The sequence below is a fragment of the Saccostrea cucullata genome, unplaced genomic scaffold (genome assembly GCF_032062105.1).
Source record: "Saccostrea cucullata isolate Sc308-1 unplaced genomic scaffold, CSIRO_AGI_Scuc_v1 ctg1280, whole genome shotgun sequence".
Lineage (NCBI taxonomy): Eukaryota > Metazoa > Mollusca > Bivalvia > Ostreida > Ostreidae > Saccostrea > Saccostrea cuccullata.
In genome coordinates this window covers 139244-151537 of record NW_026920452.1, presented here as the reverse complement: position 1 = coordinate 151537, position 12294 = coordinate 139244, and the positions used below count along the sequence as shown (strand labels likewise).

The 12294-nt window shown below is 32.7% G+C and overlaps 2 protein-coding genes across 2 annotated transcripts; one reads left to right on the top strand and one right to left on the bottom strand.

Moving 5' to 3' along the window:
- The first annotated feature begins 352 nt into the window (after positions 1–352).
- LOC134249116 (uncharacterized) lies at positions 353–4047 on the top strand. The gene is made up of 4 exons (XM_062731469.1): positions 353–542; positions 2217–2278; positions 2411–2554; positions 2740–4047. Exons 1-4 carry the CDS (start codon positions 469–471, stop codon positions 3468–3470), a joined length of 1011 nt encoding a protein of 336 aa, XP_062587453.1. The 5' UTR covers positions 353–468; the 3' UTR covers positions 3471–4047.
- Positions 4048–4602: 555 nt separating this feature from the next.
- LOC134249185 (nucleolar protein 56-like) lies at positions 4603–12275 on the bottom strand. Its single transcript, XM_062731564.1, has 10 exons — positions 12254–12275; positions 11536–11743; positions 10944–11111; positions 10576–10774; positions 10012–10199; positions 9612–9763; positions 8236–8336; positions 7646–7794; positions 6891–7012; positions 4603–6680 (listed from the first exon to the last, which is right to left on the bottom strand). The coding sequence occupies exons 1-10, from the start codon at positions 12254–12256 to the stop codon at positions 6351–6353; spliced, it is 1620 nt and encodes a 539-aa protein (XP_062587548.1). The 5' UTR covers positions 12257–12275; the 3' UTR covers positions 4603–6350.
- Between the last annotated feature and the right edge of the window lie 19 nt (positions 12276–12294).

Genomic DNA, 12294 nt, shown 5'->3' with positions numbered 1-12294 from the left:
ACATCAGGTAATTTAGCTGCTAGCTGCCATGTCTATATAAGATTGCAGGGAATCGAAAAGCAAAGAAAAAAAATTATACAGGAAAAACTTATATGCAAAAAATGAGTGTGGCGAGGGACAGAGAGTTTTTCCCGCCCCTTCCCTTCATTTGGATATCCCTAATACCATCTTCCTCTGTTTGATCTCGCTAAGTTAATACATGTACATTTATCTACGCAAGGCATGAAAGATCTTCAAGTAGGATTTTCCACCAGAGTTGATTTCCAAGCATTGTGATTCAAAGATATATAAAAATTAATGTATATAAAAGAATGTTGGGTTTTTTCAGATCGCATTGGTTCTTAATTTCCTATAAATACAAATGAGTCCTCAGACTTCTTCCGGGAAAAATTGTGAAAATTAATCAGTGATAATTTGAACAAATTACAAAATGCGGAAGAATTGTTTGCTAGCTGATGTTTTCTAGGGATGAAAAACAAAAAGAAAAAGTGTTTACTTTTATTTTTGCTACAAATTTATCGTCTTCATGCCAGATGTCCGAGGTAAGTGCTACTTTTTTTAATTCGCAGAATGATTTAACATTATTTCAAATCTGAATCTTAATTAACATAAATACCAGTAATTAACATAAAAAAAATCAACATATATATAATTAACATTGATTTAATATCTTAAAAATTTCAAGCCAATATTTCCCGTTCAACAATAAATTATATATGGTACTTTGAAAAATTAAATATGTTTAATTCTTTCATTTGCTCATGGTTTTTATCATGGTGTATATATTTTTCTTATATCTTTTAAAATCACAATTCTCAATAGATTATGATTTCTTAGAATTTATAAAAGGAAGAATGAAGAACTTCACTCCATGGGGTTCCATTCAGGGGATACTAAATGCATTGAACATTCTCTTTTGAAGTCTTTTCTCTTTTTTCTTTTCTTTTTTTTTTTATAATGAAACAGTTGCATAAAAATGAATATTTTGCAGATTCTATTCTTATTATTTCTATTTACATGTATCTAGATCGCTTTCAAAGTTTCATGGACCATCCTTCGATCCTATGCCCATATAAAGATAACTATGATAGTATCATGTTTTAAAATAAGAAAAATATATGTTTTCTTATATATATTACGAAGGGTACTTAAAGAATAATTGTTGAGCACTCAAAAAACAATGTAGACATGATGTATATTTATAAATACCATGCATGCAGGTTTTAACCTTTAATTAAGGAGGAAACAATATAAATGACTATTATATATTATATAATAAATCCAAAAAAAAACTTGTAGGTGGTATTATGAAATATGAATTACAAAAAAAAATTTAATCATCTTGCCAATAGTTGTTAATTGTTAAGTTCTTTGCAAGAATTTTTCTTGATTATAAGGATTAATTAAATCTAAAACAGGAATTCGTTGTCTTACCAAACTTTTATGTACCCGAAATCAAAGATTCAGGGGCACATAGTTTTTGCTCTGTCCGTCCGTCTGTCTTTCTCGCTGGTAAATTCTCACAAATCCTTTAATTGGTTTTCATATTTCACATGTGTATTCATAGTAAAAATGCATGTCTTCAATTACAAACATACATGTTTTTTTAACTTCTGACATTGACCCAGGAGTCTGACCCACTTTTGCAAAAGTTTAAAAAACTTGAACCTTGGTCATAACCTTAAAAAAAATCAAGTTATTTCTGAAATGCCAGAAATGAGAATGATGTTAAAGGTGCATAGACACAGATTTGAAGTTAATATTTTCTCAAATTTTCTGTATAATATCTCGACTTATATATTGCATTTAGCATTTCACGCGAAAATATAATAAGTATCTTTTTTTTCATCTCGAAGTTTTTGAAACTTCGAATTTCTGAACGGCTTTAATTTACACCTCCTTGCACTTTCACAAATTCAAATTTTATTCTGAATACTTAATTAAAAATGTTCAGGTTAAAGTTGTGTAAATTTTTGCAAAATGTGGTCAAATTCCAGTATCAAGAGATCAAACATATGTTGGTATCTAAAGAAAGGTCTTGTCACAAGGAATATACACCTGAAACATGAAAGCCATAACGCGAACCAATAAAAAGTAAGAAGGAAATTTTTGTCTATAAACAGACAGACAGACGAATGTCCAAGGCAAAAACTATATACCCATGTATATTCGACCGTGGGAACATAAAAAAAAAATATTTATCTTATTTCTTTCAGCGACCCAAACTTAGTGTGTTGTCCAGATAAGATTTGGGACAACGAAAGAGGAAAATGCATCAGTAAGCTGTGCATGATTCTATCATAAAATCTATAACTAAGAAATTATCTCTAATTAAAAATCTTTAACCATTATGGTACTAATAACATATGTATTACTCCTTAATTAACTTAAAATAAAAAATCTTCTCCAGGTTGTGTTATCGGGTATTCTGGAATCAACTGCTCCACACCGTGTCGTCCTCCGAGTTATGGAAAGGACTGTCAGTCACAATGCTCTTGTAGGAAAACAGAATTTTGTAGCCCCTCGTACGGCTGTATGCCAATATCAACAGAAGGTATCAATTCCACATTACATATTATATATACGGGAAAGGGAAAATTAAAACTATGCTTAATTGAGCTTTACAATTAATTTTATAGAATAGGCATCCGAAATTTTCCCATTTAGAGATGCTGTGATTGCAAAGAATGGAATCATGTTTAAAAATCATTCTAATGTAGTTATTTAATTTTTGTTAAGTGGTCACAACAGAGAAAAGTCTGGCAACAACTCAAAAAGAATTAGAAAAGAGTTCAACAGCAACAACCGTATTTCCCACCACGAGTACGAAATCTAGCCCGGAAGTGGTAACAACGTCTGCTCTCATCTCCGGAGAAACTAGAAGCACGCGTGCGCATGAAATCATAGTAAACCCCCACAGTGGCTTGAATAAAACTCTGTTAGATGAACTCATCTTGTCGAATAGCCCCCTCTTGTTAGGGATTTTTATATTCTGTGGGTTGTTCTTACTCCTCTTTGCCGTGTTGGTAATTACACAGATCCGATATAAATGCTTCAAAAATAATGGTAATCCGGGGCACAACCAGGATATTTATCCAAAAGGGAACCCACAGCTTAAATCATACGACGTTATCCACGGCAAAGAATCAAAAGATTTGAAAATTGGATCAAGAGCTGAAACACCACCCGAACAAAGGGATCCACCATACGCAGACATTGAAAATTACATTGAAAATGAACAAAAGATGCCCGACAGTGACGACCCGAAACCGTGTCAGTCAAATGGCAATGTCCTTTCACAGAAAGACGGACCAACACTGGAGAAAACCATACCAAAGTACATCGAAATTGTAGGCTCCCCTGAACGCGAGTCAACGAGAAAAGGATTAACGAACGATTTGACGGTCGTCAGCAATACCTACACAACTGACTGCACAAACCCCAAACAATTGTATTTGTCAGTGGTTTAAATTTATCTTGTATGTTATCAGTACTAGTATTTGCAGATTTGCCTTTTATTCATACACTGAATCGTCTACAGTTGATTCCGTTTGCGCGATCATGACAAGGAGCACAAGGCGGTTGTGACCGGTCGGCAGGGTATGATTACTCCTCCATGGCAGCAGATCCCACCTCTGATTTTTAAGGGGTTCGTGTTTATACTGTTGAATCATTTCAATTGACTTAAGGGCTACTTTTTTTTTGTTTATCTCCAAATTTTCCTTACATTCAACGTTAACTCGCCTATGACAGTGACAGTTCTGTACACATTTAGTTTGATTAGCGATAGCTTTAATTTCCATTTAAATTTCTGGCAAATAAAGCTGAATTTCAACAATGTCTTTGAAGTCATCATATTCAAAGTTTTACGATTGAAAGAATGTTGTGTCAGCAAAAACAATTCAACATGAAGTAACTAACATTTATGACACTCTCATTTTTCATCGTTTGTTTAATTTTTCTGACGCATATTATATTGTACCTATTTCATGTTTGTATCTTCTCTACACTGTAGTGCAGATTAAGAGAATAAACTATTGAATTGAATTGAGTAATTTGCTGACAGACAATTTCATACTAATTACTACTATAATTTTAAGGCAATTACATGTATAAATTATATTCATGTGTCCACCAAAGTTAATGGCATACATACCCTTGACCACGCAAAATGCCAAATTTTACACCTGCTTAAGAAAATGAATTTCTTCCATGTATTAAATTGTGAAAAAAAATTCTAGTAGTGAAAAAACATATTTGGGAAAATTTCAAGAACTCCTTTTATCACTTTTAAATCGACATACATGTACCGCTAATTCTTATTTGATGGGGTTAGGAACATTCATTTTATTTTAAATCCCCAAGTTCCCTGTCAAGTCTTTTGTACCCTCAACACTCAAAATCCCTCTCTAAGTTCTATAAATGAACTTTATTGTGGGTTATGTTGTCTGCTACATTTAAGCTTTAATTTCCTATTCCCTGTCCATTTCCTGAAACTAAGAACGCCCTATATTCAATATTTAACTAACTCTAATGAGATTATATACTTCCCAGAATTGTATTGTTTAGAGGTTCTTTCCTGTTAAATTATAACAATGAACATCTGAAAATTTTCATTTATATTTTCTTGCGATTTACATAATTGTTTACATCATTTTTACAAACATTCATAAAACCCTCACACGACAAGTGCATTCAAAAATTAGACAATTTTAATGAACCCTTCGTTTATTTATTTTTTTACAATGACTTTTTATAAGTGTGTTGCAGAACAATCAAGGAAATAAATTTATAATTTTATATCAATTGACAATAGCTGAAGAAAATTTCACAGTTTTTACAGTACATTGTTTTTTGCACAAGACCTAGTGACCTTTATTTAGACACACTGAAAATTGATATTCCAAGTGCCAATGAAAAACTACAGGAAAATTACACTTGGCCAGCCTACATGAGCATCTAGAATGGACAGATTTTTAAAAAAATCTCATTGATTTCAAGAAATTTTCTAAACAATATAACATTACACTTTACTCTACAGTTAATATAAAAATTCTTTTTATTACTTGATCTTATCAATAACATTTCATCATATTAAAACAAAAAGACTGTAACCAAATGGAAAACACAGAATATATCATAACAATATGTAACCAATCAAACATTATCTTAATAAATTTGCCTATCTTCTACAAAATGAAGCAGATAAAAGGTCATAAAATAAGAACTCTTCTGTGTTACAAGAGTTTCAACCTCTAAATAGGTAATCTGTACAAATTCTTATTTTCCCAGGTTTACAGAGATGATGCTTCTCATATTAACACCATTACTTAACTACTCATTTACAGTAAAATTTGTCTAATCCGGACTCTGAGTACTCCGGACTTTTGTCCATTCCGTCCGTAAATTTTAGTCCCATGCACTTCTTTAACAAATTCATTTTAAAAAATTCTGTGTAGTCCGGATACTGTCTATTCTGTATTCCGAACGGCAATACTGGTCCCTACTGCTCATAATTAACGGTAATTATTCCCTCTAATCCGGCCACACCTGAGTTACTTCAAAGCAATTAACACCTTTCGTGGGGAATGTGATAATCTGTGTTTACATTAGCATGATTATTAGTGCCATGAGACGAACTCGGTGAAATGCGGCGGTGACACAGTCCACTTGAAAAATATATTATATGATAAAATTACAATTTAAAAAAAATTAACTTTGTTTTAACTCCTTTTACCACATAATAACATAAACACAAAAATATATGTACGCGATTTACAAATCAAAATATAAATCGGGATCGAAAATCGAACGCATTCAAAATGGCGCCATGACACTGTGGGGGAAGACGTAAATTTTTACATAAAATTAAAAGTTCAATATAATAATTAGCAAATCGTAAATAATTGTGCATTACTGTCAATACATTGAATGAGGTCTTTGACAAGCGAAACCCGGTCCACTTGATACTTAGTAGGCCTATATTATGCGTGCCTGTATATTTTGATTGAGGAAACATTTCACCCGACTTTCAAACTTCGTGAACAAATAAGAAAATATAGTCAGTCATGTGAGACTATTTTATAATTTCTAGACTCCAAAATAGTAATTGATTTCATCATTTGATTTTATTTATGATATGTATATGATGTACTTGTAAATAAACAACGAAAATTTTCGAAATTGATATTTTCCTGCATTTTTCCTGCACTCCGGATTCTGTCTAATCCGGCCAAATTTTATGGAACCGGCGGTAGCCGGATTGGACAAATTATACTGTATATCGTTTAAGTAAGGTGTACAATATCTTTTTTCCCTGGTCAGAGAGCATACTTCTCATCTTAAAACCATTACTTGTTCTTCTTCTTTTTCTTCTTCTTTGTCACCTCCTCCTCTGACTCTTCTTCCTCAGCCTCCACCTTGGGTTTCTTCTTCTTCTTCTTGGGTGGATCCTCCTCCTGGGTGGTGTCCATCTCCTGGGTGGTATCCAGGCCCTCACCCTCGGACTTCCTCTTGTTCTTTTTCTTCTTCTTCTTGGGCTCCTCCTGTGAAATGTCCATCTCCTGTGTGGTATCGGCCTCCTGTGTTGTATCTAGGGTATCATCAGCCGAGGACTTCCTCTTCTCTTTCTTCTTTTTTTTCTTCTCTTTCTTTGCTGCTTTAGCCTGTACAACTGCTGCCTGCAACATTAGAGTCATGAATCAGTACTTATTATTTTTATTTTACTGCTGAAAACTTATGATTTATAGTACTGCATTTGTACACTCTGAATAAAACATGGAAATTACATCTATCAGTGAATCTGTTTGTAAAATCTGAAGAATTACTTTTATACTCATCATGAAGACCTCTCTCCTTTACCGTTTTAAATGAAAACTGCCAAAGCTCACCTCTTGCACCGCTTCATGCATGACGTCAATGTTTTTCTGAGGTGCCTCCCCTGTGTCCAAAAACTTAAGGCGGTCCTCCACTTGCTGTTTCAAATGGTCCCCAAAAACTTGAGTAGGAATCTCTACAGTTAGAAATTGAAAGTAGTCATTATTTAAATGGCTATTCAAATAAGGGATGCGTATTTCATATTGCAAAACATGTATATATCAATTTCCTCCAATGATAATATCATATTTTTACAAGCAATTTTTACCATGATTTAAAATAAAAATTCAATTTTTTCCTAAAATGTGTTGGATAAACAAAACTTAAAATTAAATCTACACTAAATGATGAAGCTTTCAGGTATAAAACTTTCATATTTTTGGCTCAGTGGTTCTTGAGAAAAAGAATTTTAAAATTGTCTTTAAATTTTCAATAACTCTTAACACTCTCTTGGAAGAAGGTGTGGTTTTCCATTTGAGCAAATTTGAATACCCTTCACCTACATGTAGAGATTCTTTGTGACAAGTTTGGTTGAAATTGGCCCAGTGGTTCTGTAGTAGTCAAAAATGTGAAAAGTACACATAACAGATAGATGCAGGGCACCCTTTGATCAGAAAAACTCACTTGAGTTTTCAGCTAATGTGAACTAAAAACTACAACTTTATACACAAATTTTTATCAGAATAGCTCACTTGATCTCCTGCTCAAAATTGCTGAATAACGGTAAGTAAAACTTGTATTATTTAAATTTCATCTGATATTTCCTCACCTGAGAAACAATCGATTCGTGAGGCAATGGAACACTTGTTGGCTAGGTATCTGGATATTCTCCCTTTGTTTTTGGCAGCAGCTCGACCAATGAATGTAGAGTGGAAGATAAGCCCATACTTGGGAGTATTTCCCTTGGTTTTGATGGCCCTTTGAAAGCAAACAGTCAACTATTTAGATTATGATAATTTAACACTTATTACATGTTTGTACTGTGTTAAGTTTGTGATTAAATTTGGTTTTAAGACAACTCAAGAACAAATTATATAAGCTTACTAGTAATCTATAGATATAAAATAAATGCAGTCAGATGCAGCATCCAAAGCATACATCATAGTAAGTATCCAATATATTGATAGTTCCAATCCCTACAACTTCTGAAGTTAACAAATTATTATATGTACTGTCTAACCTCTATTGGAGAAGCACAATTATTATAGCATCAACACAGATCCAAGTATGCTGAAGTATATAGAGGAAATGCAAAATAAAACTCAGAGGAGGAAGACAGTCTTAATTTTTTTCATCATGTTCATCTGTTCATTTTAAATCTTGTATAAAGATTGAATCTTGTCCTTGTGCAAATAGTACCTAAACAGTGCCTTTTCAGCACCCAAAATCTGCACTGTAGATGCTGGATATTTGGCCAGATTTGTTAAACTGCCTGCATGTGCAATCAAACGAGCCCCAACCTGCAGTAAAGATTAAAAATTATACTAGTGACATTCCAATATCAAAACAAAACTAGAACTGTCCATTAGGGACAAATACCCCCCGCTGGGTTTTTCAGAGAAGGTGCCAATTCAAAAATAATTTATGGATCTAGAGGTGTTCACAATTTACTTACAAAAATTTGCAGTGAAATATAATTGCTCATCATGTTTCTTAATGAATGAAACAAAGGTGCAACCAAATGAAACATCAATACTAATACATTGTAATTCCACTGTAACATTTTTTTTTTATTTTTTCATTTTATTTTTTTTTTTTTTGTTTCTGCATTAAAAAAATATATTGCAATTATGTGTTACGTCACTCTGCAAACTGATTGTTAAAATAAAACATAATACAAAATCAAATTAATCTTGATATATCAATTTGAAATGCATTTTGAAAATAAAGAGCTGGTCATCCAGTAATGAAGTGCTTTGACAGACAATAAATTACAATTAAGAGAATAAGAGAAGAGAGATCTTTAATTCTTGTGCCTTATTCCCTGGAGATTAGATAACACACACGCTTGATAAGAGACATGCCTTAACAACTTCCAACACCAAACTCATTAATTTATCTTTAACTGGATGCATGTCCAGTCATTATTCCCAAGAGACAAATGAAATTACATTATCTTCTGTGCAATGTAAAAACTGTTTTTAACACTTGATGATGTTTCTTTTTTTTTAAGTTTTTATGAGTAGTTTTAAGCTGTAGTATTTTTGAACAGATATTCTAGATTCTATATCTCAAACCTTATACATGAGCCCAAAATGAACAAGTCAATTAAAATAAAAAATAAAACCTGTAAAATGCAAAAAAATTAACAAAAAGAGTTGAAAATTCCAGGTGCACACCTTCATCTGGTGAATAATAAGTGTACAAATTTTCAGATTAATTCTTGCAATAGTTTCTGAGAAACGGTCCGGACAAAACCACAAAATAAAAATGAAAAAACACCTGTAAAATTCAAAATAATAATCGAATCAAGATGAAAATATCAGGTGCACAACTTCATATGGTGAATAATATGTGTACAAATTTTCAGACAAATCCTTCCAATAGTTTCTGAGTAATGGTCCGGACAAAATCTCGTCTACAGACAGACAGACAGACGGACAGACGGACATGGTGATTCCAATATACCCCCCCTAAACTTCGTTTGCGGGGGGTATAATAAGCTTTAGAATTTTCTATATTTCTTAACAAAGACAATCATTTCATAAATTTCATTAATTTGACTTATTTCTGACCTGATCACCAATGAGAGTTCCCAGATTAGGAGCCACTGCTTTCATCTTGCTCCTGAGATAGTCAGCCAGTCCTTTCCTGTACTCTGTTAATGAAATCACTTTAGCAGTGAAGGCCTCAATGTTCATCAGATCAATTGGAGAGATGTCCATTCCTGTAAATTTTAAAATAATCATCTTGGATTTTAGAAATGCAGAATTCAAATTGAAAATGTATAGCAAAATGAGTATGTATTAACAACTTCAAAATTAATTTATTTTGAATGAGCAATTTCTAACAAGCTTGAAAGAAAATCTACAGGGAAAAACTAACATTCCACAGTTGTTTAGTTTTAAAAAACACATGCAAAATGTTATGAATATCACAAAATGACTTTGATACAAAGAAAAAATCCCTGCTAACCCATGGATGATCGGCTGGCGTCCAGTATTGCCTGAGCCTTGCCGCTGTCCATTACGAGTTCCTCCAGCTGTTCCAGGGACTCATCAGTATACTCCTTCCTGTTCCCAATCAACCTGACCACCTTGGCATACAAATAATTGTCTGAGATGATTTTTACGAGTTCTGGGAAATGATACGAGTACCACTCTCTGAAACAGAATCAAACATCATTTAATAGAATTTTTTTCCAATTTTTCATATGCATATAATTCTATTTCTTAGATGCCTCTTACAAATGTACTTTATCATATACTAAACATCAGCACCTAAAATATTTTGCATTTCTAAAAAGAGTAACTTTTAATGAGATATGCACTGTGTTTGCTTATTTTCAACTCCTCTACATATGAGATTGAATTCATTTTTCTTCCTGTTTATTCATTTGGCCAAGAAAATTGAAATTTTACAACTGTTTAAAAAACTTTTAGAGAAAAACTTTACTTTCAATAAAACGTCTTCAGATACCCTTATACCCTGAACATATGACTTGAACTTGAAGTTCCATTGAGAAAAACACAATATTACCTCATCCTCATAGAAAATGTGTTAATATTCTTGTCCAGTTGGTCCATTAAGCTGATGCTTTGGATGATCATGTTATCTGCCCTATTGACATTGAACTTGACCTTTGCCCTTGAATAGCTATGACCCAAACCAAGTTGAGCTTTGGCTGAAGACACCTCTGTTAAACCCTTTACCATGTTTGGGAAGTGAAGTCGGATTCCTGTAATAAAACAAGAAAACATTTTCAACTCCAATAAAAAGTACACTTCTAAAATTAATAATGTTTTTGTTTAATATACAGTCCAAAACAAATCTTTAAACTCATAAACAAAAATCCCTTTACATGTATATTGATTTTTTAAATCTCGAGTTTTGTTTTCTGGTTGTACCTCTGATCACTTCTGGGACCACTCCAATATGAGTGCACTTAATTCCAAGCTCCTCTGTGATGGCTGCTCCAATTTTAGCATCTGCAACCCCCAAAACCACCTTGTCTTTCTTTCCTCCCTTGGGAACATTGGACTCCAGGAAAACATGTAGATCCTCATGAAGAACCCCTTTATTATGATATTAAACATACACTTCATTTTTGATTCTGTCAAATTGACTATGTAGTGATTTTTAAATCCCATTAACTGGTTGAGACCAATTGTCAAAATGCAATTTAGATATAATAAACATTAATACTTGCTTTTCATTATATAATAAGTATTGCATGCAGTTGAGGTAAAATTTAAAATTTTCACCCAGAGAAAACAAAACTGAGGTCAACAGAGTAGTTGCCCTTCTGGTTTTCTTGAGGTGAATTTTTTTTTTAATTACCCTCAACTTTCTGCACTATTTATCATAAAACACTGTGTGTTCTATAAAACTACATATAAAAAATGTAGAATGAGTGTGCATAAAGTCATAAACACAAAAATTTTTGCAAAAAGAATTATGCAGAATGTACAATCAAGCGTTTATAAAGCGTTTGTTTACCTTCTGAGATACTGTTCATGTTATCGAGCGCATTGGTTCCACTCTTGAATGGTGCAAAGGCAACCAGCTTGACAATGGACTGGAATTTGCTAACATCAACTGTACTCTTCTCCACCACAGGAATAAATGTGGCCACTTCCTCAAACTCCTTAACTCGGAATAGGCCATAACCGGAGGCATGCTCATACAAAACAAATAATGACTGTGGCTACAAATTAAAAAAAAATCAATTACTTTTGAAACCCATGCTTAAGGCTTTAAAAATGATAACAGTTTGGGCATTTAGCAACTGTTGCAACATAAAATGGAACTGTCGACGAGAGTACATGATAATTAATTTACTATTTGTGTTACATATGTAACTGAATTTTTTTTGCATGCTTAATCTTGTTGACTATTGTTATTTCAGTGGTATTTTAGCTGTGATAGAAGGTTAATGAGCTCTAGAGCTCATGTTAATTCTGATGCAATGTACAAAATACCAACTTGAAATCTTTTTTATTAATTCATAGTAAAAGTAGTACAAATTTAACCCCCCTTTTCCTTTTTTTCTTTCATGCCATAGGAAAAACAAAAATAATTATGACAGAGCGGTAATGTGATGTAATTTATGAATATAACTTTACATAAATAAATCTTTAGATTAGTAATTTTTCAAAAAGTTTAGCTTAGTTTATAAAGAAAAGCTGTAATTTTTCATTCCCACGTGTTTACTCACCATTTTCACAACATTTTATGACTAATTGTTAAAATGCACCT

Excerpts from the sequence above, each read along its gene's own strand:
- LOC134249116 (XM_062731469.1), top strand. The coding sequence starts at position 469 with ATGAAAAACAAAAAGAAAAAGTGTTTACTTTTATTTTTGCTACAAATT. Across the intron at positions 543-2,216 it reads CTTCATGCCAGATGTCCGAG|CGACCCAAACTTAGTGTGTT; the intron begins GTAAGTGCTACT and ends TATTTCTTTCAG. Across the intron at positions 2,279-2,410 it reads CGAAAGAGGAAAATGCATCA|GTTGTGTTATCGGGTATTCT; the intron begins GTAAGCTGTGCA and ends AATCTTCTCCAG.
- LOC134249185 (XM_062731564.1), bottom strand. Across the intron at positions 8,337-9,611 it reads GAACTCTCATTGGTGATCAG|GTTGGGGCTCGTTTGATTGC; the intron begins GTCAGAAATAAG and ends TCTTTACTGCAG. Across the intron at positions 6,681-6,890 it reads TGCATGAAGCGGTGCAAGAG|GCAGCAGTTGTACAGGCTAA; the intron begins GTGAGCTTTGGC and ends CTAATGTTGCAG.